Raw genomic sequence first — 26,375 nt, forward strand, 5'->3', positions numbered from 1 at the left:
GTGAGATACACCTTTCTGTAGACATTACCTGACTATACAAAGACAAACATTTGCTCCTCTAAGGGTCTTTGGCGCTGGCTGACCCTGGCTGGGCTCCGCCTTGCTGCCTTATAAATGGCCTTCAGCTTTCAGCTGTGTAAACAGCCTCAGTGAGCTCCGGCCCCACGCCAAAACCCGCCAGCAATTCATCAGGCCTTTGGCTTCACTAGAAAGAAGGCCCAGAGCCACAGACCATCGCCTGGAAACAAGCAGGCCCAGAGCCACAGACCATCGCCTGGAAACAAGCAGGCCCAGAGCCACAGACCATCTCCTGGAAACAAGCAGGCCCAGAGCCACAGACCATCGCCTGGAAATAAGCAGGCCCAGAGCCACAGACCATCTCCTGGAAACAAGCAGGACCAGAGCCACAGACCATCGCCTGGAAACAAGCAGGCCCAGAGCCACAGACCATCGCCTGGAAACAAGCAGGCCTAGAGCCACAGACCATCGCCTGGAAACAAGCAGGCTTAGAGCCACAGACCATCGCCTGGAAACAAGAAGGCCCAGAGCCACAGACCATCGCCTGGAAACAAGCAGGCCTAGAGCCACAGACCATCGCCTGGAAACAAGCAGGCCTAGAGCCACAGACCATCGCCTGGAAACAAGCAGGCCTAGAGCCACAGACCATCGCCTGGAAACAAGCAGGACCAGAGCCACAGACCATCACCTGGAAACAAGCAGGCCCAGAGCCACAGACCATCACCTGGAAACAAGCAGGCCCAGAGCCACAGACCATCACCTGGAAACAAGCAGGCCTAGAGCCACAGACCATCACTTGGAAACAAGCAGGCCCAGAGCCACAGACCATCGCCTGGAAACAAGCAGGTCTGGGCGTGCCCACAGGTCTGCAGACAGGTGGAGGGGGCAAACACCACACTGGCCCAGATCTCTCTCTCTCTCTCTCTCTCTCTCTCTCTCTCTCTCTCTCTGCTCACCCTTATGGAAGTGAAAAATATTGCAGCGTATTGTAAATACGTGATGCAGACTGTTTCTCTTAAAAAAATAGAGAAAAAAATTATGTATAATTAAAAAAAAATCATTATAAACTATTTTTTAAAAAATAAGACTGTAGAGGAATAGTATATAAATACACACACACACACACACTCCAGCACATTGGATTTGAAATAAAATAATGAATATGAGGTTAAAGTGCAGACTGTCAGCTCTAAATCTCTCATTTGAAGATATTAATTGGGTGACCCGTGTAGGAATTGCAATTCTTTATACGTAGTCAAAAAAAATTGTAGGGGGCCAAAAGTAATTTGACCGTTGGCTGTTCAGCAGTTTGTTGGCCCACTGTGTACTGCTGCGTCATTAATTCCTGCACAATCAAGCTAACAAAAGGTCTAGAGTTGATTCTTGGTGTGGCATTTGAATTTGGAGTTTGTTTCTGTTGTCTCTCAACACAAGAACAATTGTCAATGCCAGTAAAAGTGTCAATGCCAGTAAAGTAGGCCATCATGGCAAATCAGAATAAATCCATCAGAGACATACACAACGTTTTGGCACAAGAATGCACCGGTGAGCTCAGCAGTAGAAAATAAACTGGCAGACCACAGAAGACCTCTGTAGTGGATGACAGACAAATACTTTCAATTGTCAAGAAAAACTCATTTTCAACTGTCAGACAGATCAAGAACAATCTCTAGGATGTAGGCATATATGTGTCAAAGACTACCTTAGAGAGAATATTACACCAGCATAATCTAAGGGGGTTCACTGCAAGATGCAAACCACTGCTAAGTCTAAACAGGAATGGGCAGATTAGAAAATGAAATACAATAAAGAACCTGTGGTGTCCTGGAAGTCATATGGATGGATGAGACAGGTATGAACCTGTATCAAACCCCCATCTATGAAACAGGGTGGAGGTTGTCATGGCTTGGACATGTATGGCTGCCACTGGAACTGGCTCACTTCTCTTTATCGATGATGTGACCGCTGATGATGTCAGTAGGACAAATTCTCAAGTGTACAGAAACCTCAGCTCACATCCAACCAAATGCCTCAAAACTAATTGGATGGCGCTTTATCTTGCAGCAGGACAATGAGCCCAAACACACTGCTAAAGCAACTGAGATAAAAAAAAAAAAAACTGGCCAAAAAAGTGTGGCTAAATCAATTGCCTGACCTGAATCCAAGAGAACATGGGTTACACTTACTGAAGGCAAGACCGAAGGCAACAATCTCTTGAAAAAAACAAGAATTGAAGATAGCTGCAGTATAGGCCTGGCAGAGCAACCATAACAGTGGCAACAACATTTATGGTCTTAATAAAATATTTCATTTCAATATCTAAGCAGTATGTTTCATTTTCATTCAGGGATTTCTCTCAGTGTTACTGAGCTGTTACCATGTTATACTGCGGTGCCGGTGTGCTACTTTCTCTCTGGGGAAGAGGGTAGGGGCCAGCAAGAGCAACGGTGTTGTTTTCAGGGCAGACCAAAAGGAAGTCAAACTTCTTCACAAAGCCCACATATGCTCAGCTCTTTCCAGGCCAATCTGGCCATCCATCAGCAGCGCACGGAATACGTTAAGTTTACACGCGTGTTTCCATGCCAACACATTCCTCTCAGAAAAACGCAACACGCAGTTGTGAAAGCGGTCGAGGAGACAGAAGAGGAACAACCCTCCGCCTGGAAGCAGATGTGGAAGCAGATGTGCTAGGGTTAGCGTTCTTTTCTCGCAGCCCCTCAGGTCCGCCTGGCTCTGGTTCAGGACAGAAAGAGCTCTGGTCTGAGCGCGCGTGGCTCGTACCGTACCCCCAGCCCTGAGCCTCTCTCAGCTCCACTGGAGGGAAGAGGAGCGAGGCTGTTTAAGGGCCCTGCTCCTCAGCGTACCTGCCAGGCCTTGCCCACATTCACTGCCCCATTAAAGCCATCTCAGAGTTGCCACTTGGAATCATAAACGGAAAGACTGGATGTTCTGCACCCGTATAAAGACCATCTGCTACTTGGCTTGTCCAAACACATGCTGTGTTTGTGCTATACTGTGTTATAAGTTACATTTAAGTACCATAGAGTATTATGTGGACTTTACATTTAAGTACCATAGAGTATTATATGGACTTTACATTTAAGTACCATAGAGTATTATATGGACTTTACATTTAAGTACCATAGAGTATTATATGGACTTTACATTTAAGTACCATAGAGTATTATATGGACTGTGGCACCCCGACATGCCGTCGGTGCTCCCCAACGGCGAGAGCCCACCGTCACCCCCGGGCATTGGGCCGGGTTCTCGAAGGCAGGTACTTCCTGTCCCGTGCGGTGCGACGTGGGAGGCCTGCGGCACACAGGTGTCCCATCGCGGCCACGGCTCGCGCCCTCTTTGAGACACGCGGCACAGGGGTGTAGCCCACCCTGCAGGATTAGGGTTAGCGTTAGCAGGCGGGGGGCAGGGGGCGGGGCGGGGGGGTCTCACCGGAGCACTTCCTGTTCTGCATGGTGTAGCCCACCCTGCAGGGGATGCAGATGTAGGAGCCCTCTGAGTTCACACACTCCTGACCGGGGCACTGCAGGGGGTCCTCGCACTCGTCCACGTCTGAAACGGGAGAGGCGGCGGTCACATGCTGATCAAACCGCCAATCACACCGCTGCTCAAACCGCCAATCAAACCGCTGCTCAAACCGCTGCTCAAACCGCCAATCAAACCGCTGCTCAAACCGCTGCTCAAACCGCCAATCAAACCGCTGCTCAAACCGCCAATCAAACCGCCAATCAAACCGCTGCTCAAACCGCCAATCAAACCGCCAATCAAACCGCCAATCAAACCTCCAATCAAAGCGCTGCTCACAGGGCTACGGTCACAGCCTCCCTCCTGAAGGCGTGGCGCGGGGGAGTGGCCTTACCTGTGCAGGTGTTATTCTGCAGCCGGAACCCGCTGAGGCACTCGCACCGGTAGCTCCCGGGGCTGTTGTGGCAGCGCCCGTTCGCACACGGCGGGGGAAACCGCTGGCACTCGTCCACGTCTGCGGAGAAACGGGGGGAGTGAGCGGCCTGCTGGGACTGGCCCGGGGGGGGGGGGGTGGGGGCCTACTGGGACTGGCCAGGGGGGGCCTGCTGGGACTGGCCAGGGGAGGCCTGGAACTGGCCCGGGGTGGGGGGGGCGGGCTGGAACTGGGATGACCAGTCCTTCACTCCTTTTTAAAGACCCTGCATTTTTAAAATTTGTTTTAAATTGGTCACTAAACCACAAGATAAATATGAAGATTAAAATAGGTAAAGGGAGAATCCATACATCTGATGCTAAAAATATGCTCTGAGGCAATAAATATAAAAAAGTATATAAACAAAGAAGAAACTCTGGCACACCAAGATAGTCTTGTTAAATTCAACAATAGGGTAATAACAACAATTCCCTTCGATGTAAAGTACATCATTTTAGCCCAAGAGCTGGAATTGTGACATAGTGATATTCACTTCATTTTCACTTCTAATTCACGAGGCTGACTGACTGTTTAAAATGTAAAATGGCCATGTTACTTCTGCAAGACACAGGGTCACCAAAGGACCAATATAAAATGATACTGTAGTGAGCAGTACAATCATTTTAATGCATTTATAATAATAAAATGTAATTTAAAACCTAAATTGAGCAAAAAAAGAACTAAAAAAACAATTATAGCATTTTTCTTTGGTTTGTTATGTATATTAAAAATACTAAAATGAAGAATTTGATAATGTAGAGAGAATAATAAATACGGATAAATCCATACATGATAATACATACAGGTACAGGAAAACCACACATATCCCATCCTTCACCAGTCCCCCAATGATGTCTGTCACACTGTAAAGGAAAATGCTCTGGAGATCTGTGAATGGAGCTGCATTTTCAGCTGTGACAACGGGCAATTTAATTTTATTTGACTTTTGAAAAATGAATATTATCATGTCATCCTTTATCATAAGATCCCAGAAGTGAGTAAAAATCATTCATGCGCTGCTGTTGATGCTGAAGATGAGGGACTGCCGCACCAGAATCGGTGAAATGGTGGAAAGTGGAAGAGCGTTTTTAGGAGGGGAAGGTCACCTTGGCACTTCCTGTTTTGGAGACTGAAGCCTGGCTTGCAGGCGGAGCAGCTGAAGGACCCCTGGGAGTTAAAGCACTCCTGTCCCGGACACTGCAGGGCGTTCTCACACTCATCCACGTCTGGAAGACACACGCACAGGGGCTGGACATAGCAACACAAACTCCAGAACGGTAGCAAGCCGCTAAACGTGACCTGAGCACCCGCAGGTCTGGTGCTGAGCACCTCTCTGGATGGAGAGACGTACTGCACATCATCCCGAGACCCGACAGAAAAACGTTTAAGTATTTGAACTCTTTTGCCATTATACAAGTGTCTTGGAGAACAGGAAAAGGACGTCCATTTTACGCCAAAATGGCATCCATTTCGAACATCTGAAAGTAAAGACCGAGTCTCACCTGTGCAGGTGTTGCCCTGTAGCTTGTACCCAGTGGAACACGCACACCTGTAGCTGCCGAGGGTGTTCTCACAGCGCCCATTGGCACAGACATTAGGGGTCTGGCGACACTCGTCTACGTCTGTGGAGAATGTAGAGGGTGAGCCTTATGAAAATGGAGCACTCTCAAAATATACTGAAATAAAATATTTAATGATTCACAAAACTTCACAATACGTGAACAAATAAACCATTATTATAATTTTGCTATATTTTTAAAATTCTGCGAAATACAATTATACTATTTTCATGCAAGTCCACATATTTACAGTATTCAGCAGTCCACAACATTTACACAAGAAAATGTCAGCCATCACAAAACCATGCAGAAATGAAGAAGCAAAGGCCAGTACCTTTTAATAATTTTAAATAATATAAGCAAGACAGAATTTATATAGTAAGCAGGCTGGCCTAATTGCCAATCAATATTTGTCCTAAACTTTGACTCAAAATGAAATGCTCACAATTCAGTTAGTTTATCGATGTGGCTGGTGAGATAATTTAGCTGATTACCAAGCTGTGTTTGAGAATGAAATGGTTAAGGAAAAATGTTGATTGAATCCAGGCTAATATCTCTTAGACATGATGAGTATTTGGGTTCTGTCAGGCCATTCAGGCACTGATACTGTATCTGTAGAGATCACTGAAAGATGAAGGAGTTTTACCTGTGCAGGTGCTGCCCTGTAGCTTGTACCCAGTGGAACACGCACACCTGTAGCTGCCCAGGGTGTTCTCACAGCGCCCGTTGGCACAGACATTGGGGGTCTGGCGACACTCGTCTATGTCTGTGGAGAATGTAGAGGGTGAGCCTTATGAAAATTGGGCACTCTCAAAATATACCGAAATAAAATATTTAATGATTCACAAAATTTCACTATACGTGAACAAATAAACCATTATTATAATTTTGCTATATCTCTAAAATGCTGCGAAATACAATTATAATAATATTTTCATGCAAGTCCACATATTTACAGTATTCAGCAGTCCACAACATTTACACAAGGAAACTTCAGCCATCACAAAACCATGCTGAAAAGCAGGTTGGCCTAATTGGCAATCAATATTTTTCCTAAAGTTTGACTCAAAATTAAATGCTCACAATTCAGTTAGTTTATCGATGGAATGGAGAGATAATTTAGCTGATTGCCAAGCCGTGTCTGAGAATGAAATGGTTAAGGAAAAATGTTGGATTAAATCTGGGCTAATATCTCTTAGACATGATGAGTATTTGGGTTCTGTCAGGCCATTCAGGCACTGATACTGTATCTGTAGACATCACTGAAAGAGGAAGACCTAAAGATGAAGAATTTTTACCTGTGCAGGTGTTGCCCTGTAGCTTGTACCCTGTGGAACATGCACACCTGTAGCTGCCCAGGGTGTTCTCACAGCGCCCGTTGGCACAGGCATTAGGGGCCTGGCGACACTCGTCTATGTCTGTGGAGAATGTAGAGGGTGAGCCTTATGAAAATTGGGCACTCTCAAAATATACTGAAAACACACAGTATGTTAAAACATTGCAACACTTCACAATATGTAATAAACACATTATCATATTTTTCTTTTGATATTGCAATACACTCACACACACATACACACACACACGCGCACCCACACACACGCACACACACACACACACACACACACATACACACACATACACACACGCAGGACTCTATTTCCAGCCGGTGTATAGTGCAAGGCGTTTGGTGAGCCGTCACACTAGCAAAAGTGGTATTTTCGGCATGGATTTTGATGAGCATGAGCATTTGGTAATTTGATGTCGATTAGCTTTTGAATAGAGTATGACCCTGCTGGCGCTGCTTGGGGAAGCCCTGAAATTAGCATCTGGCCGTACGCTGGGCTGCGGCTCGCTCCATAGAGCTGGTCTGAGCAGGCGGGCGGCTATGCTGGTGCCAAAATGGCAGTGCGCTGCTGATCTTCACTGCCCCACCCCCAACAGCGCCTCTCCTCCCGCTGTGGGCAAGCGAGTCACTGTATTACCAAACGGGCTGAGGAGCGTGACCCCTCTTACCCTGTGGATGGGGGAACTGTCCTCCCGAAACAGACCACTCCCATCAGGATAGAAACGTTTCATCATACGATAAAGGTGATCCCTCAGAATGACTTTATATTGATTTACGACTTTGAAATATTATTTTTTTCAGTGCATCTTGGAGGCTTGTATCTGTGTCTCCGTCTTGCTAGGATCTTTATTTACACCTGCTCCTTACAGGTGAAGAAATTTCTAAAATTGACTCTTTAGTAAATTTGATGGGATACATAATCAGCCACACTTATAAATATCTCTGCCTGTATTTACGTGATTCTCTTGTAACCGAAAGGTCGCAGGTTCGATTCCCGGGTATGACACTGCTGTTGTACCCTTGAGCAAGGTACTGAACCTGCATTGCTTCAGTATATATATCCAGCTGTATAAATGGATGCAATGTAAAAGTTGTGTAAGTCACTCTGGATAAGAGTGTCTGCTAAATGCCAGTAAAGTAATGTAAACTGCTCTTCCAGCTCTGTGTGCCTGTCACTGGGGCGGACTGCATCAGATCTGAGTTTAATTCTTAAATAAATAAATAAAAACATTGCTGTGAAATACATTCATCGTATTTTCACATAAGGTCACGCATTAGTTTGGCAAGATAATTTACTTGATTGTCAAATTGCGTTAAGGGAAATAATTGATCACATTGTGTGTATTTTGGTGCAAAGAGGAAGGCCTAAAGATGAGGGAATTTTACCTGTGCAGGTGTTGCCTTGTAGCTTGTACCCAGTGGAACACGCACACCTGTAGCTCCCAGGGGTGTTCTCACAGCGCCCGTTGGCACAGGGGACGGGAGACTGGCGGCACTCATCGATGTCTGAGGAAAAAGATGACAGCACCGTCCGCCATCAAATAAGCAAGCAGAATTTATCAGAACGGATTAGGATTGGTCGTGGCATTTGCCTAAAAAAAGTCTTTTCATTTCTCTTTGTTTACAATATCAGCATAATACTGATGTGCTCGTGCACACTTTTGTACTTTACACTTTCTGAAAACACTTTAATATGTGCACATTTTTAATGGAGTAAAACAATTCAGCGATGATATTCACATGCAATTAAACACACAGAGGCTGATCTGAGCGCAGTTCATTCAAAGAGGAAGACCAAAGTGAGAAATGCTTACTGGAATGGGATACAGTAACAACATACAGAAATGAGATTATCAAAATATTACCACTTGGCAAAATAAGCACAAATATACAAATGATCACTGCTTTCATATTATGTATTGTGTATCATATTGTGTGGTTTGATCCAGGATTCATTTTGGCCAAATTGGCCCCCTACAATTTTTTTTAGGGGGTCATTGTCAAATGTTAGGGGGGTCAATATAAATAAAACACCCGGGATGTAAATATGAGCTTACTTTTATTGTAAAAAAAAATGACTGTGTGTTTTTACAATAAAAATAACCTTCTGATTATTTCCATCTATGTCCCCTCAGTCAACTGACAGTAGACTGACAGAGCCTAAACAGACTCACAGCTAATGGCTAAATGGGCAGTTAGCGGTCTCATTTCACCAACTTGTGAATTTACATTAATACAAGACATGACATCAATGTTATTTATTAATTACTATTGGGGTTACCAGATGCCTAGCTTGGGGTCCCAGCTGGACAGTATAAATGCCCGGGCTGAATAATTGTTGAAACTTGACAGCTAGTTTGTAATGAATTACTTCTGAATCCACAGTTACCATTAGGAAGGAGTCTTACCTGCGCAGGTGTTGCCCTGCAGCTTGTACCCGGTGGAACACGCACACCTGTAGCTGCCCAGGGTGTTCTCACAGCGCCCATTGGCACAGGGGTTGCGGGTCTGGTGACACTCGTCGACATCTGCAGGGGGCAGAGAAGAAGCGCCCAGCTGTCACAACGTTACACACGGAATGCGCTGAGGATGACACAGGCTCAGCAGTGCTCACTGCAGAGGGGACAGGATAAGTGTGCTGCAGCGCCGCCGCAGACACCCAACGGCCCCAGACTCACCTGCGCATTTACTGTTGAGCAGGCTGAAGCCCGGCCGACAGACGACACACCTGTACGACCCAGGAGAGTTCACACACTCCTGGCCAGGGCACCTCAGGGGGTCCTCACACTCGTTAACGTCTGAAACGAGGGAGGGAAATCTCCTCAGATACACACAGAGGCTGCAGAGGAGGGAAAGCTCCTCAGATACACACAGAGGCTGCAGAGGAGGGAAATCTCCTCAGATACACACAGAGGCTGCAGAGGAGGGAAATCTCCTCAGATACACACAGAGGCTGCAGAGGAGGGAAATCTCCTCAGATACACACAGAGGCTGCAGAGGAGGAAATCTCTCGTACACACAGAGGCTGCAGAGGAGGGAAATCTCCTCAGATACACACAGAGGCTGCAGAGGAGGGAAATCTCCTCAGATACACACAGAGGCTGCAGAGGAGGGAAATCTCCTCAGATACACACAGAGGCTGCAGAATGGTTTGCAATTAGTGCAGCAGGTATGCCGTCTGTATGGGAATAAAATACAGGCGATACACCTGAGCCTTTCAGGTCAGGCCCCATATCTGTACAGCACACTGGCACTTTTCAGCCTTTGCCACTGAAACAACCACAATAACCACAGGCTGGAACACACAATCTCCACACATCACACATTCTCATACAACCGCTCAGAGATACGTTTTATTTAAAGAGCAATCATTTTATTTCCCAAAAGGGCTGGTGTCAAAATGCATTACATTACATTTATTTATCAGACACCTTTATCCAAAGCGACAGACAAAAGTGCATATCATGATCAGAACTACGAAACACAGGTTTGATAAGCTACAGTACTCATTTCGTACAGCTATTTATAGCCAAGAACACGCAGTTCAGTTCACACAGTGAACACTATTCTGACCTAACTTATGCCAAGTCAAACTAGGGGGAAGAACAAGCTACAATATTAGGACAAATCAAATTACAAAAAGTGCTGGAATGTTTTGTCACTCCTGTTCTCAGTACTTTGCAGTCTCCCTTTGCGAAAACCGCTAAGTCATATTCAGTAGTCGTTTTGGTATGGAGGAAGGATCTTTTACCCTTCCTCTATATACAGTCTTTCAAGGTCCTTAGGTTTGCACATGTGGTTTCCCTCTTAATTCAAAACAACAGATTATTCAAGTCAGGAGACTGAAATGGCCGTTGCAAAACAGTAATTTACCATTTTACCATTTTTTGTCAAATTGGAGGATTATCATCTTGTTACCACCGTATTTCACTGGAGGCATGACATCCTTTTCAACATGCGTGTCCTTGAAATGATGCTGACCACTGGTGTGCCTGGCCAAAATGCTCAATTTTACTGTCATCAAACTGCAACATCCAGTTTTTAATCAGAGCTCAGCAGTGGAACTTTGATTGGAACCAGGTGTTATGATCAGATGAGACCAAAAGGGAACTTCCTGTCCAGGCACACCAGTGTTGGGATTCTGTAGTGACTGGAGAGCTAAGGACAAGCTGTGCATGAAATGGAAGAGACATGCTTGTGTTGTATTCTGTACAACGTGAATTCACATCAACGTGCAGTTTCTAAGCTAACTTTAATTTTGATTTCTAACATTATTACTACAACTAAGCACAGGAAGCTATTCTTCCTACTGTGTCCACACATAGAGTCCACTTGCAATGTAAAGAAATAGATAGAGGTAGCTTGCTTACTACTCTAAGTATAACAACATCACTGTAAATCTAGCTAACGTGATATTGTTTATGAAAAACCTGAAGGGTAGCTAACTGACTAGTTTACAGCTAAGTAATCATCCAGAGAAAGTGGCATATGCATACCTGACCTCCAACCATTGAGGCAGCTATCCCTAGTTGTAAGCGTTTAAACCTTAACATATACATCAAATTCTGTATGGATTTTGGCTATCACGCTAATAAGCTATGGAAAAAACAATGTTGATAGCTGATTGCACCTTGTGGCTCTAGTCATGTCACAGGAAAGCTGTGGAAGGGAGGTTACTGTGGCTGAAATTCGGGAGTAAATGTCAGTCAATATAAAGTGAATACACTATAATATAAAAGCTCTACCTTGAAGAATACATTTTGTTTTAACATGAAAGCTAACTGGTTCCTGATAATATGATGTATAGCTATATGGAACTATTGTATGTGTGTGTACTACATGTAGCATCACAAGCCATGTATAGGGATCAGAAAACCTAGCTGCAGAGCTAGTTTGCCACTAGGCGGCAGCATGTTAACCTGCTACACCTTACAGTATTTACATTCTTAGTCTGAAACATTCGTACATACAAATTAAGTGATAACAACAAAAGACAAAAATGTTTTCAACGATACACAAAGTTTAGACTGTATTCTATATGTCTGTAAAAACTGTTCCTAAAAATCTTTTCTTTCTGCATAACAAATTTTTGGTATCAATATAATGCTGAGCTACAGGTAAACTTTCACCAATGCTTCACAGAAACTACATATACCATATGCCAAAGCAATGCTGCTAGTGTTTTTCAACATTTTCTACATTTGTTCAAGTAGCCTAGTGTATGTAACATCTGTGTTGTGGAAAAGTAGGATTAGGGCTGTAAGACTTCTTCATTGCACACATAGAGAGAGGACACTTAGGAGGGCAAAACATCTCCTGCAGAAGAGGACGAATACAGACTCCTCTGCATTCCTCACTTATGTATATAAGAAAAAAATACTCCTGAGTTCAGATGGGAGAAAACAAGTCTCAGAGATGGTTCAAAAGGGCAGTTGCAGTTTGAAAAAACACAGACGTTTTCTGTATTGATAAAAACACAATTTATAAACATGTATTTCGTCAAACACACCATGGTTCATGTAAAGTTCAAGGACAGAGCTCTCTCTCTTCTTTCTCTTTTCACTAAGTTGTACAATCAACAAAAGAATATTATCGTGTTAAACTTCCACAACTGACTCACTGAAACAACTTCATTATTGAGATTACTTTGAAAAAGCAATCGTACCTGTGCAGGTGTTGGCCTGTAGCTTGTACCCTGTGGAACACGCACACCTGTAGCTGCCCAGGGTGTTCTCACAGCGCCCGTTAGCACAGAGGCTGCGGGTTCGTTGACACTCGTCTATGTCTGAGAGTAGAACAACAAAAAAACTGCTATTTCAAAAACAACAACTTCACCAGATGTCCCAGTTAGTACCAGTTTCTGATAACACTGGGAACACTCATAGAGAAGGAATTCCCTAATTTGGTGTTTGGGATTTATATTCAAGCTGCATTCTGACTTAGACTCACCTGAGCATTGGCCGTTAAGCAGGTTGAACCCTGGCTGACAGGTGACACACCTGTAAGAACCCTGGGAGTTCACACACTCCTGACCAGGGCACTGCAAAGGGTCCTCACACTCGTTAATGTCTGAAACAAGGGAGAGAATCAGCATGCACTTAGTTTTATTACTATTTGAAACAAGTTTAAGATTCACTTGTACTATTTGCAAAGCATCAAACGCAAGCTGCAGATTTTTAACAGCCAAGGGGATGGAGTGGGAAAAGAGAAATGTATCACCCAAATAAATATAAAAATTATAGCCATTTAAAAAATTAACAATGTAATTTATGTTAAAGTTGAACTGCACTGGACCCCGTATGGACCCTTGAGGAACACCCTTAGACAACTGTGAACTCCCAGATTGCACATCATCCACTTTCACACACTGAGATCTGTCAGAGAGGTAATTATGGAACCAACTGCATGCAGCAGCATCTAATCAAATAAGTGACAGTTTGTGTAATAACATGGAAAAGTCCACTGTACCAAAGGCCTCAGAAAGGTCGACAAAAAGTGCAGCACAATGAAGTTTTCTGTCTGAAGCAAACACAATATCATTTAAGACTAAGGATGTGGCAGTGATGGTGCTATGCTTAGCCCTGAACCCAGACCGATAGGGGCTAAGCAAAGAGTGGCTCCAAAGAAGCAATGTGAGCTGGACATTAACCTGGTACTCCAAAATTTTAGCCGACCATGGCAATTTGGAAATTGGAATATTGTTTTTTAGAATATGCAATCTTCCATAACTTTGTAGGATATGCATAGGAGCTGGTAAATTAATTCATACAATATTCAACCTTGGCTCTCCTCACTGATGATGAGCATTTGTTCCTTAATTGTCTAAACAAAAGCCAATGACCAGGGTCTCCTGAGCATCTAGCCAAGACCCATGCTTTATTTCTAGGGTGAAATAAATTTGACAGGTTTGAGGTGAACCAAGGATCTATCTTTCATTCTCAGTTTTGTTACTGGAACATGTTTATTTATAAATAAATGGAAAATATTTGTAAAAAAACACACATTTGAAGACTTCAGAGAGGCTCATGTATCATATATGACCAAGAGGAGGAATGTGCCAACACTGCATTACTGTGTCATACAACTCAATCATCCAATCATCATCAACCATGATCCAACCAATCGTATTCTTAATCATTATGGTTGGGGCTGGCTATCCCTCTTAGCCAGTGACTGCTGTCAACATGGCTAACCTACAGAGCAATGCAAATACTTATATAGCCTCAGACAAATCCCTGAACTCATGGCTTACCTGTGCAGGTGTTGCCCTGTAGCTTGTACCCAGTGGAACACACACACCTGTAGCTGCCGAGGGTGTTCTCACAGCGTCCGTTACTGGCACAGGGGCTGGGGGCCTGCTGGCATTCGTCGATGTCTGCAGTGAAAGATAAGCGAGAACCTGCTGTGACACAGAAGCAGCGAGCGGGATCTCCAGCGTTCTGAGAATAACCCAATTAAACGAGGGCTACCTGAGCACTTCCTGTTGAGAAGCCTGAAGCCTGGCTTGCAGGTGACACACCTGTAAGAACCCTGGGAGTTCACACACTCCTGACCAGGGCACTGCGACCGGTCCTCACACTCGTTAATGTCTGAAACAGGAAAAGGGAAAAGATCAGATTAATGGCTCAGTCCTGAGTACACTGTAACCACGTGCCACAGGCATTTTGGGCATTGGTAGGAAAGGATCAGTGTGGAGAGACAGACTCACCTGTGCAGGTGCTGCCCTGTAGCCTGTACCCTGTGGGGCACACACACCTGTAGCTTCCAGGGGTGTTCTCGCAGCGCCCGCTGGCACAGGGGCTGGGTGTTTTGCGACACTCGTCTATGTCTGAGGAAAAACACATACTGTGACATCCAGCTTCACAAAAGCTAGCTTCCATTTTGAGAAAATACAGGGCAATCTTGTGTAATCTGTGCAAAGAAGATTTCATACAGCAGCACAATACTGCTCATGAATTGGAATGGCTGAGAACAGAAATGGCTGTAGACTGGAATGGATGAGAACAGAAATGGCTGTAGACTGGAATGGATGAGAACAGAAATGGCTGTAGACTGGAATGGATGAGAACAGAAATGGATGTAGACTGGAATGGATGAGAACAGAAATGGCTGTAGACTGGAATGGATGAGAACAGAAATGGCTGTAGACTGGAATGGATGAGAACAGAAATGGCTGTAGACTGGAATGGATGAGAACAGAAATGGCTGTAGACTGGAATGGATGAGAACAGAAATGGCTATAGACTGGAATGGCTGAGAACAGAAATGGCTGTAGACTGGAATGGATGAGAACAGAAATGGCTGTCGACTGGAATGGATGTGAACAGAAATGCTGCTTATGTCTTTGGGGAGAAAGGAGGAGCTGCAAGTAGCTGGAACTATATAAAAAGTTGAAACCTAGTTTACCCCTCGAGACATGGGCATGGGCATTTGTTCAGTCAACATTTTTCTCTGACTTTCTGAAGATTAATTGCGAATGTTTATTTTTGTCCCCTTATAAGATACAGTTTTCCAAGTTAATTTCAGACATCAAACAGCATCTGCAGGTTTTTTTGTGGCTTTTCATTCAGGAGCCAGTTTAGGCCTTGGAAACAAGCTATGCAAACTCTTTAGCCATTGAAGGACTTAAATTGAGAACTGTGAATCTCCAGGACTGGAGGCAGGTGATTGGTGAACTCACCAAACTCACCTGAAAAAAGGGTGACTCACCTGAGCATTTTCTGTTGAGTAGGTCAAAACCTGGCTGACAGGCGACACACCTGTAAGAACCCTGGGAGTTGACACACTCCTGACCAGGGCACTGCAAAGGGCTCTCACACTCGTTGATGTCTGAAACGAAGGAGAGAGAGTTCGCGTTGGATACATGGGAAGACTGAGGAGCGGCTTGTACATCACGAACAGAGCTCAGGCACAAAGCATCCACACACACACACAGAGCATCCACACACACGCACAGAGCATCCACACACACACACAGAGCATCCACACACACACACAGAGCATCCACACACACGCACAGAGCTCAGGCACAAAGCATCCACACACACACACATGCACAGAGCATCCACACACACACACACACGCACAAAGCATCCACACACACACACACACACAGAGCTCAGGCACAGAGCATCCACACACACACACACACACACACACACACGCACAAAGCTCAGGCACAAAGCATCCACACACATGCACAGAGCTCAGGCACAAATCACCCACACACACGCACAGAGCATCCACACACACACACACACACACACACACAGAGCTCAGGCACAAAGCATCCACATACACGCACAAAGCATCCACACACACACACACGCACAGAGCATCCACACACACACACACACACAGAGCTCAGGCACAAAGCATCCACATACACGCACAAAGCATCCACACACACACACACACACAGAGGGTGTTGAAACGCCTCGGCCTGAGGAATCACAGCCTGCTGGGCGTTAACACGTCCCTTTGGCAGCTGTTTAACATCTGGAATAACAGGCCATTCAGCTTCTTTCCCAATCAGTTACTCCAATGAGGCAAACAAGGGCGGGTCTAAGAATTCAAATCAGACCCATCTGTGTATCTCTGGTAGTGGCTGTATGGAAATAGTTTAGAGGGTTATGAACAGATGACATCCATGGCTAACCGTGCAGGTGTCTGCTCATTAATCTTCTCCCTTTTTAACTCCATCTGTCACTCTCACAGAACATCAGGGATCCAAAGCCAGCTTTTTGAAATCTGACCTGCATCTGAAATCTGCTTCCTATCAACCCACATTTGGCAGGTGAGCTGACCCCAGGCAGTTCCTAAACCAGGGCTTCACAACCCTGTCCCTGGAGTTCTCCCATCTAGAAGGTTTTCAGTACAATCCTAACAAAGCACACTTCATTCGAAGGCTAGAGATCTCATTGAACTGCTCATTAATAGAATCAAGGTGTGCCAAATTAGGGTTGAAATGAAAATTTACAGAATGGCAGGTCACCAGGAACAGGTTTTGGCAGCCCTGTCCTAAACTACTGGCACATTCAATGCTGAGACTGTTTTACAGCTGGCGTGTGTTCATTTGTAACCTGCACGATGGAACTGTTCCATGACATCATGCTAGCTTATTGTAAAATACTGTTTTAACTGAGGAACAGATGCCTGATGGTTCTTTATATGCTAACAAGCATTTTGTATGGTTAACGAGCCTGCACTGATATTCATGATACAGCATGGTAAAATAGAATTCCCTTCGCTAGCATAAACGGCAAAAATGTCAGGGGTCTGTAACCCTGCTCTGGAAAGCCACACGCTCTGTTGATTTTGTTTTTGCCTTAAAGTCAGCACCCCATTCAAGTACTGGGATCACTCTCAAGCCATCCATATAAAAACAACATTTTTTTGGATTAAGGATTAGTATTCTGTGACTTTTAAACTCAAAGGTGTTATATGAAATGACACACCAAAATTATTCTACCATGGAAGACAACATAAGCTGCTTTACCCTAAGGACAATTTTTAAATATATTTGTGTCAATATGTATCTTGATCAGTATCCTCTGAAAGAAAAAGAAAAACAGGGAAGATGGAAGGAAAATGTACACAAAAGGCATATTTGGAGAATATGAATAGCGCAGAAGAACTGGAAAAGGACGTCCATTTTATGCCAAAATGGCATCCATTTCAAACATCTCAAGTCTTACCTGCGCAGGTGTTGCCCTGTAGCTTGTACCCAGTGGAACACGCACACCTGTAGCTGCCCAGGGTGTTCTCACAGCGCCCGTTGGCACAGAGGCTGGGGGCCTGGCGACACTCGTCTACGTCTGCACAAAAAAACACAGCGCATTTCAAGGCAAACGATCGACGCGTCGCCGCGCGCGCGTCGAAGGTTCGAGAGAACTCTTACCGAGACACTGCGTTTGCTGCGGGCTGCTTTGGAAGCCAGCGGGACAAGCGCAGCGGAAGCTTCCGGGGGTATTCTGGCACTGGCCGGGGGAACAGAGCCGCGGGGTCTGGACACACTCGTTCACATCTGCAGGGGGGTGGGGGGCACGCGATTGTCGGAGAGCGCACGAGCGTTAGAAAGCACACGCAACAGACGCTCTTCAGCTCAGAGGAGGAGGAAACGGTCAGAAATCAGCAGCCCCTGGGCCAGGTGTGACAGTGTGACGTGGAGAACATTTTGACATGACTATTACATTGGTGGTGTTACAATGAATACAATACTTTATTTTGTACTCCTTGCCCATACGCGGATGGCGGAAAACTTTGATTAGAATTAGCGATAGAACCCTCTGACAGTCAGGAGGGTTTTGTGTGGGGAAATTGTGAACCACTTTGTCTTTTATGTTGCATGAACATTTAAAGCACACAAGGGAAGCATAGTAAAATACGTTTTTCCAACAGAGGATCACTCTGGAAAACAGGCCAACGTTTCATTATCCCAGCAAGTGGATTGAATTCTGTAGAAAAGCAAATATGAAGGGGAACAGCGCACTTAAACTTGCTGGAGAGGAGGGACTTCCTGTCAGTATAATGGACACAGTTAATGGTGGCAGTAATATCAGCACCATTGCACACTCTCTGAAGAAATCTACTACGCATCTGACAGATACTATTTTCAAATTCTGTATTGGTAATACAATTGCGTCTCAAGAGCAAGAAATAGCCTAGCAGTGTGTTGTGTTTCAGTTGATTATCTGCTCTTAGCAAAGTGTTTCTACTAAGAGGTTTACAGAAGATAACGGATTCAAGTTTACCAGTGTCATTTTTGAAAATAGTCATGTCCAGGTTAATGGACCTCTTGCTATGTTCCTCTGTAAAGAACAGAATTGACATACCGCAATAAATACCCAAATTCCTTCCAAAATAAGCAGCATGGTGTCTATGTGCCTAAACCACAAAAAATTTTGTAAAGAAAGAACTATGGATGCATTTCTTTTTTCAGCGACCCATAAACAGATTTGCATAGTTTGGTTCACATGCTGTGCTGTAGTACCTATGCAGCTGGTGCCCAGGGGTCCTGACCGGTATCCTGTGGGACAGGTGCATCTGTACCCCCCGTCTGTGTTCTGACACTGGCCGCGGTCACAGGGTGGGGGAGTTCTCCTGCACTCGTCCACGTCTGGAAGGGGGGGGGGGGGGGGGGGGGTGGGGTGGCGGACGGTTGGGTAGGGAAAGGAAAGTTGTACCGAGGTTAACAGACGGGGCCAGGAGGCGGACGGGATTTGAGCGCAGAGAACGTGGGAGCGTCCGTACGCAAGCCCTCAGACAACAGAGAGAGAGAGAGCAGCAGGTTTATGACTATACAGGAGGCCCAGGGAACCTTCACTAACCTCAGATAGAGGTCATCTATAGGAGCACCAAGTTACACAATGCATCAGCAGCACAGGGCTGAAACAAGCATTCCCTGGTGAACAGAGCTACGTAAAGACAACGAATATATTTTTAACACATATGGCCTGTTTTAGAAAATATTTAATCTGTTGTATTTTTCTTTATTTTACTGCAAAAAAACGAGGAGAGACAGTTTGTTCTTATAGGGGTTTTCTTCCTTATTCAGAGAGGGTTGCCGACAGAGAGGGGATCACAGTATAGAAAGTGGCATCACCTTTTCACTGGGGAATCTCGAAACACTGAAGCATTACTGACACAAACTGATCAATAATGGTAATTCAGGACTAACTTTGAAAACACATTGGCACGGACATTCACAACACATCTGTTAGTCTAAACGCTCCACATAAGTTCATGAAAAAAGAAAAAAAAAGGTATCCAGTATTTCTTGTATATTAAAATCTTAAATGGGTCATATTTACCTGAAAGGCTAAAAGGAGGCTAAAGGTTTCTGACTACACTCAGCACAATGATCAGTGGCTGTATTACGGTAGTGTATTCTGATTGGCCTGTCTTGGGAGTACTGTACTCTGTGTGGTCAGGGGTGCCACACGTGGGCAGTGTGGCGTGGCCTCACCTTGGCACCGTCCCTGCTGGGCGTTCAGCTGGTAACCAGGGTTACAAACGCAGGTGTGCTTTCCGTCCGGCAGGTTCACGCACCGACCCGACCCACAGATCCGGGGGTCGGCCTCACACGCACGTAGCGCTGGACAACCAGAACACACACAGAGTTCCCTTCACACATGACACCACAACACACACAGAGTTCCCTTCACACGACACCACAACACACACAGAGTTCCCTTCACACATGACATACACAACACACACACAGTTCCCTTCACACACGACACCACAACACACACAGAGTTCCCTTCACACATGACACCACAACACACACACAGTTCCCTTCACACGACACCACAACACACATAGAGTTCCCTTCACACATGACATACACAACACACACAGCGTTCCCTTCACACATGACACCACAACACACACACAGTTCCCTTCACACAACACCACAACACACACACAGTTCCCTTCACACATGACACCACAACACACACACAGTTCCCTTCACACATGACATACAAAATGCTTCTAACAACAACAAAACAACAACAACAATAATAATAATAAAAATAATAATAATAATAACAGCAACAATAACTTTATTTCTATAGCACATTTTCATATAAGGATTGTAACCCAAAGTGCTTCACATAGAAAAAACACAAATATATTGTATAAAAATACACTCTTCATTACACAACCTGAACCTATTCCACATAATCTCACATAATGGATTTACAGTGCAGTCTGTATTTGGATAGTGACACAATTTTTGTTGTTTTGTCTCTGTACAGATTAGATTTGAAACTAAACAATGGATATGAGGTTAAAGCTCATAGGAGGTTCAATGTTATTTCATTTCCAATCCAATGTGCTGGAGTGCAGAGCCAAATCAACAAAAATTGAGTCACTGTTCAAATACTTACAAATTGCAATGTATACTGAGAAACGCGACATTTATTTATTCATGTGACATTGCTCGCATACGCTGTCACATGAATCAACAAATTTAACATCCAAAACAATCTTTAGCTTTCTGAAACAATCAACCTCACTTCCAGGTGACGAAAGTAGGGGGCAGTATCGATACATGTGCTGTTCTGGGGACAAAGAGATAAAAACATTTCCTCAATTTCAGAAAAAAAACTGTTGCTGTTCTACTTTGCTGGTATAGTTTAGTTTAGATCACAAATACTGCAGTATATTTTATCCACAATCACACTCGACCTTACCCTACCCTACCCTGGTCTGCCATCTCTTTTTTTATATTTTTAAGTATAGCCCTTTTTAACTTATGACGGGGGTTCCTGGGAAGTCTTTCAGCCTGACTGGGGGACCCTGGATCAAAACCAGATGACAACCCCTGATGCATGTGAATGAATATGCAGTCTGTGGTGAAAGATTCAAGTGACTAAATATAAAAATACTTAAATATACTTGTGTACAGAGTGAACTGAAATCTGCCTCTTTCCGTCAAGTTTGAGTTCTAATTCTGTGAGAACAGATGACCATTGTCTAAAAATACTGCTATGAAGTTCATGGTAGAAACATTTGTCAAGACGTTTTCTTCAAAAGAACTTAAAAAGAACATCCTGCAGCTCCTCTTGTATTAAATATGACAGAGTAAATCCCACACTTGAGTATAAGAACTCTGGCCTGGAATCAATAGATTTTTTCCATTGAAATTTTTTTCTTGAATTTTCGTGATTGCTCAGCCAGTTTTTAAGGAAGAATGATGGAACACTGGCCTGTGCCTGGATATATGTTACCATCAGGCACTAGCACGCCTGTTTACCATCTGCTGAAAAACACGGTCCTGTAGCCATAAAATGGCACAGCGTAGCTTTTACCAGCCAGCGCCATTTACTTATGTACTCACCACTAGAGCATCTGAGCAGAGAACTCAAGGAGCTGGGACAGAGAGGGTGTGGCATGTGTGTTTGGCCAGGTGTAGAGGGTGTGGCATGCGTGTTTGGCCAGGTGTAGAGGGTGTGGCATGCGTGTTTGGCCAGGTGTAGAGGGTGTGGCATGCGTGTTTGGCCAGGTGTAATCCAAAATCACAGTACCAATCTTTGCTTTTTAAAAAAGAATGTAAAAAAAAAATTATTAATTCATATTCCATAGTTTCCATGGTAGTCAAGACCTGCTGTTAACAGTTGGGTTTTTTGTCAAGGACAGTACAACAAATCCAGTTGCTCTTGTAGTTGACCTTTGCAACTGTGAAAATCCCATTGCATTCTACTGCCTTACTCTGAGCCAGAACAAGGAGTAGAGACAGAGTGTCACACAAGCCACATCCAGATTTCACATTCTGGCAATAAATTAATAGGCATATGGACAGGTTTTACACAGCTGTGACTGAATGGCTGTTGGATAGGTTGGACACAGGAGTGACTGAATGGCTTTTCGATTGCTGTGACACAGCTGTGACTGACTGGCTTTGGGATAGGTTGAACACAGGAGTGACTGAATGGCTTTTCGATTGCTGTGACACAGCTGTGACTGACTGGCTTTGGGATAGGTTGGACACAGGAGAGGCTGAATGGCTTTTGGATGGGTTTGGCACAGCTGAATGGCTTTTGGATAGGTTGGACACAGGAGTGACTGAATGGCTTTTGGATAGGTTGGACACAGCTGCAACTGAATGGCTTTTGGATAGGTTGGACACAGCTGAAACTGAATGGCTTTTGGATGGGTTTGACATAGAAGTGACTGAATGGCTTTTAGATTGTGTTATGACCCATTTCTAGAGATGCTTTGCTTCCATTCTTTTGTTGGCAGACAGAATTGGCAACAAGCAAATTAGACCAGAGACACTATTAATTTATGGGAAAAGATAGGCACCTGGAAAACAAAATGGGCCAAAATTAATCATCTCAACAGCAGACCCCTCAGTATTTTAAAGAGAAAAGTAATTGTGAATTAGAAAACAATAGGGATTATGCACATAACTATCAGTCACTTAAAATAAGAAAATGGGAAATAAAGAATTTTGCCCATTCTTGCTTTGATGAAAGTAAGGAAAGTAAATGATTTTACACTGGGGAACAAACTGTTGCTCAGGAAGCACTCTTCACATTTTCTCACCTTTGCACCAGCAGCATGAAAGGCAGTTGGGGGATCACAGTGGGTACACCTACACACAGGTGCTGAATGACTGCACACAATCCTGCTACTGTACACACTGGGGCAGGGTCGTGGTACACCTACACACAGGTGCTGAATGACTGCACACAATCCTGCTACTGTACACACTGGGGCAGGGACGCGGTACACCTACACACAGGTGCTGAATGACTGCACACAATCCTGCTACTGTACACACTGGGGCAGGGACGCACTCTTTAAGCTCAGCCTGATCTTGCACAACCAGGCCTCTGTGGAGAGTATAAAACACCAGGCCAAGCCGCCCTGACACCGTCACCCCGCAGAAGGGGGAGCAGGGGGAGGCCTGGTCTTCTGAGAGGAGGGACCCACTGTGGAGGAAGCCTCTGAAGTGGGACCAAAAATTTAAAAAAGAAAATCCTAAAGGAAAAAGCTCCAAACTTAGTGCCATGCCCCCAGCTTGCTAACCTGGAAGGCTTGCTCTTCAGCCCTCCCGAACAAAAAGGAACTTGCAACGGGGGAAACAGGACTGGGACGACACTGCCAAAAACCAAGAACAAAACAGCCTGCTTTTCAAGGCTTCACATTATGCTGAAAATGTGAAATTTCCAGAGTGATTAAATGCCTTGAGTTCTTTAATCACATTCTTTTCTTCAGATTGGATTGGATTGTTTCAAACATTTATGGAAGAATGAAAGGCTTTTGTCTTGCAGGGAAATGGTGAACCACTCAAGCAAAAATCAAGTGGGAAGGGTGAGGAGGCATTAAGAAGGATTACCATTAGCAAAACATAACCTCTGACTATCAAAGAAAAATAACACTGGAAACAGGGAAAGGCAACCAACAGAAACCAGGAAATGATACCTAATGCATGTGCTGAAGGCATACAGTATACCTAATGAATGATGCTCCTACCACTGCAAACTTCAGTAGTCAGAATGCTGTTAATAAATCGCTGAGAGTGTTGAAACAGGCTGTGGGTCAACCGTTTTTCTTCACAACAGTGAAGTGTAACATGATGATTGCGGCTGCTGTGTATATAAATAGTGCTACTTCAGTTCCGTCGGAGACAGACAGCGTACCTGGCCTGGGTGGAGCTGGACGGGGCGTGGCTGGAACGGGGAGGGGCCTAATGGGCTGTCCATCACTTCGCGTGGCACCGGTTTGCTGTGGAAGGATTGCTGCTAAAAAGAAAAGGACATGATTGATCTGAGAAAGCGCAGCAGATATCAGTCTATGATGGCATTTCAGTTTAGCAAAACAGATAAGACTTGTAATACTCCTGTTATTTACTGAATCTGTCAAGACAATAACAACTTGTGAAACTGTGACAAATCTTTAGACACCCTTTCAGAGATTGCATTTAATTCCTGAACACAGAAGGGCTAACTCCAGATTCTGTGAAATAACAGAGGATTTCTTTTTTTAATGAAAGATTTGTGCTTGTGTGGAAATGACAGAGGTTCATCTGGTTAATTCTTTCTAAAGAGCGTCTGAACTTTAAGAAGAGTTCAAAGGCTAGCAGAGCTGAGCCAGCTATGACTAGCTGCAGTGTTTCACCTCCAATAGCCTCCAGGGGGCGCTGCAAACCATGCAGTTCAGTTTGGTTTAAGTAAGCCATGCCATTGTTGTGAATTAATGATGTAATTGTCCGTTATAATTTTTTTCTTTGGTTTGAGTAACAGTTAATATCAAGTTATTTTGCGTCTGTGAATGGGATCACTGGCATTGGCATGATCTTCCCTGGTTTTATTTTGTTTAACAAAACTTCACAATGCTGTTGTCATGATTTCTTAGCCATAGCATAGCATGTTTAACTACAGGTTCAATGTGAAATTAAAAGTGGCCCATAATAAATGTTTAGGCAATGTTTAATTGAAATTCTGACAGAAGAAAATTCAGCCAAATTTCTCTTATGAGATTCGTTATAAGTCCATTTTTGAAATAAAAAAGAAAAGCGACAGCCCTACTCTGCACCTCCCACAAAAGAACAACTTGTGAGAAATGTGTGATTAGTACATCCTGATCCTTTTCTTCCACTGCAGTGGTAAACTGCAGAAATTGGCAGTACACCCCGCACAAAGCTCACGGCTCTTAAAGGCAATGAGACGAGGTCAGTTGATTGGCTAAGAATGAATCAGGCTGCAACACACCCACTGATAAGAGACTCATCCTAATCCAGCCCATTTCCCATCTGCGCCGCACACTTTGAGCTGTGGGCGCCTCACCTGGTTACTAAAATACCAGCATTCAACAGCCACACTCCGTGCGCCCATGACCGAGAAATAGAGCCCACGGTACCATGAATATTTAAAACATCCTTGGAATCAATACATTACCTTCCTGGGCACTGCCAGCTGGCTGCTGGGGTCTACTCTGAGCTGTGTGGCTGCCTGTGCTGGATGGCAGCTGGGGTCTACTCTGAGCTGTGTGGCTGCCTGCGCTGGACGGCAGCTGGGGTCTACTCTGAGCTGTGTGGCTGCCTGCGCTGGACGGCAGCTGGGGTCTACTCTGAGCTGTGTGGCTGCCTGCGCTGGACGGCAGCTGGGGTCTACTCTGAGCTGTGTGGCTGCCTGCGCTGGAGGGCAGCTGGGGTCTACTCTGAGCTGTGTGGCTGCCTGCGCTGGAGGGCAGCTGGGGTCTACTCTGAGGGGTGAGGGAGGCCCCCGCGGTGCCCAGCTGCTCTTGCGCCCTCTGGTGGAAATTGTTCGCCGAGGCTGAGTATTGGTATCCAGGCCCAGCTGGGCAGATCTCCTTAAAGCCATCTGTAAACAAACACAACGGCAAGCTCAGGAGTCTGCGTTAATACAAGAACATTGCTGGAGTTTAAGAGCTCCGTGAATTATGCTTGCAGGCTCTGACGTGCACACTTTGACGTGCACGCTCCGACGTGCGCGCTCACCCGAGCCGAAGTACGGGCACTTCTCGCAGCTCCTGCCCCAGGCCTTGCCCACTCGGCTGCAGCAGCAGATCTGCTTGGTGATGTTCCTCAGGATGGGCAGGGTGCAGGTCCCCTGGCTCACGATGCGGTAGCACTGCCCCTTGTCCTCCGAAATGACCTTCTGGGCTGCGGGGCGGGCAAGCGAGAAAGCGTGTGAGGGGTGGAAGGGGGGGGGGGGAGCGCCCCAATCATGGGGCAGAGGGGACCGGGGCAGCTGCTTCCTCCCTGTCCTCAAGCTACCATTCTGTTGCCCTGGAACGAGATGCATTCACATGACATTTTTATAGGAAGTAGCCTCCATTACAACTGGCTCTTTCTGATATGTTCTTTCCACCTCCCTATCCATTGTGCAATAGTTCTGTCAGGAGGTTGCAAGGGGATTCCTCCCTGGGGTCTACCTTTTCTCCACAGTTACTGCCAGTTGCTCAGGCTGTTACCATGCTACCTGCAATCATGGCTTGAACCTGCAACTATCAG

At 45.0% G+C, this 26,375-nt stretch overlaps 1 protein-coding gene across 28 annotated transcripts in view; it reads right to left on the minus strand.

Annotated features, from left to right (window-relative positions):
- LOC135236950 (latent-transforming growth factor beta-binding protein 4) overlaps positions 1–26,375 on the minus strand; it is a 135,546-nt gene that overhangs the window by 24,690 nt on the left and 84,481 nt on the right. For 3 of the 28 annotated variants that reach the window (XM_064303582.1, XM_064303573.1, XM_064303572.1), the window contains 22 exons: positions 25,860–26,024; positions 25,297–25,722; positions 24,040–24,141; positions 19,851–19,979; positions 18,876–19,001; positions 17,784–17,909; positions 17,581–17,700; positions 15,593–15,712; positions 14,592–14,711; positions 14,353–14,472; positions 14,136–14,258; positions 12,833–12,952; positions 12,549–12,668; positions 9,562–9,681; positions 9,292–9,411; positions 8,270–8,389; positions 6,834–6,953; positions 6,182–6,301; positions 5,479–5,598; positions 5,083–5,202; positions 3,899–4,018; positions 3,472–3,591 (listed from right to left, as the gene is read on the minus strand). In XM_064303582.1, the coding sequence (XP_064159652.1) occupies positions 3,472–3,591; positions 3,899–4,018; positions 5,083–5,202; positions 5,479–5,598; positions 6,182–6,301; positions 6,834–6,953; positions 8,270–8,389; positions 9,292–9,411; positions 9,562–9,681; positions 12,549–12,668; positions 12,833–12,952; positions 14,136–14,258; positions 14,353–14,472; positions 14,592–14,711; positions 15,593–15,712; positions 17,581–17,700; positions 17,784–17,909; positions 18,876–19,001; positions 19,851–19,979; positions 24,040–24,141; positions 25,297–25,722; positions 25,860–26,024 (2,997 nt within the window). The remainder of the gene's footprint in view (positions 1–3,471; positions 3,592–3,898; positions 4,019–5,082; positions 5,203–5,478; positions 5,599–6,181; positions 6,302–6,833; positions 6,954–8,269; positions 8,390–9,291; positions 9,412–9,561; positions 9,682–12,548; positions 12,669–12,832; positions 12,953–14,135; positions 14,259–14,352; positions 14,473–14,591; positions 14,712–15,592; positions 15,713–17,580; positions 17,701–17,783; positions 17,910–18,875; positions 19,002–19,850; positions 19,980–24,039; positions 24,142–25,296; positions 25,723–25,859; positions 26,025–26,375) is intronic. The other 25 variants (XM_064303574.1, XM_064303579.1, XM_064303581.1 and 22 more) reach the window with 25 other exon arrangements.

This window comes from Anguilla rostrata, chromosome 12 (genome assembly GCF_018555375.3).
Source record: "Anguilla rostrata isolate EN2019 chromosome 12, ASM1855537v3, whole genome shotgun sequence".
In the NCBI taxonomy this organism is placed as follows: Eukaryota; Metazoa; Chordata; class Actinopteri; order Anguilliformes; family Anguillidae; genus Anguilla; species Anguilla rostrata.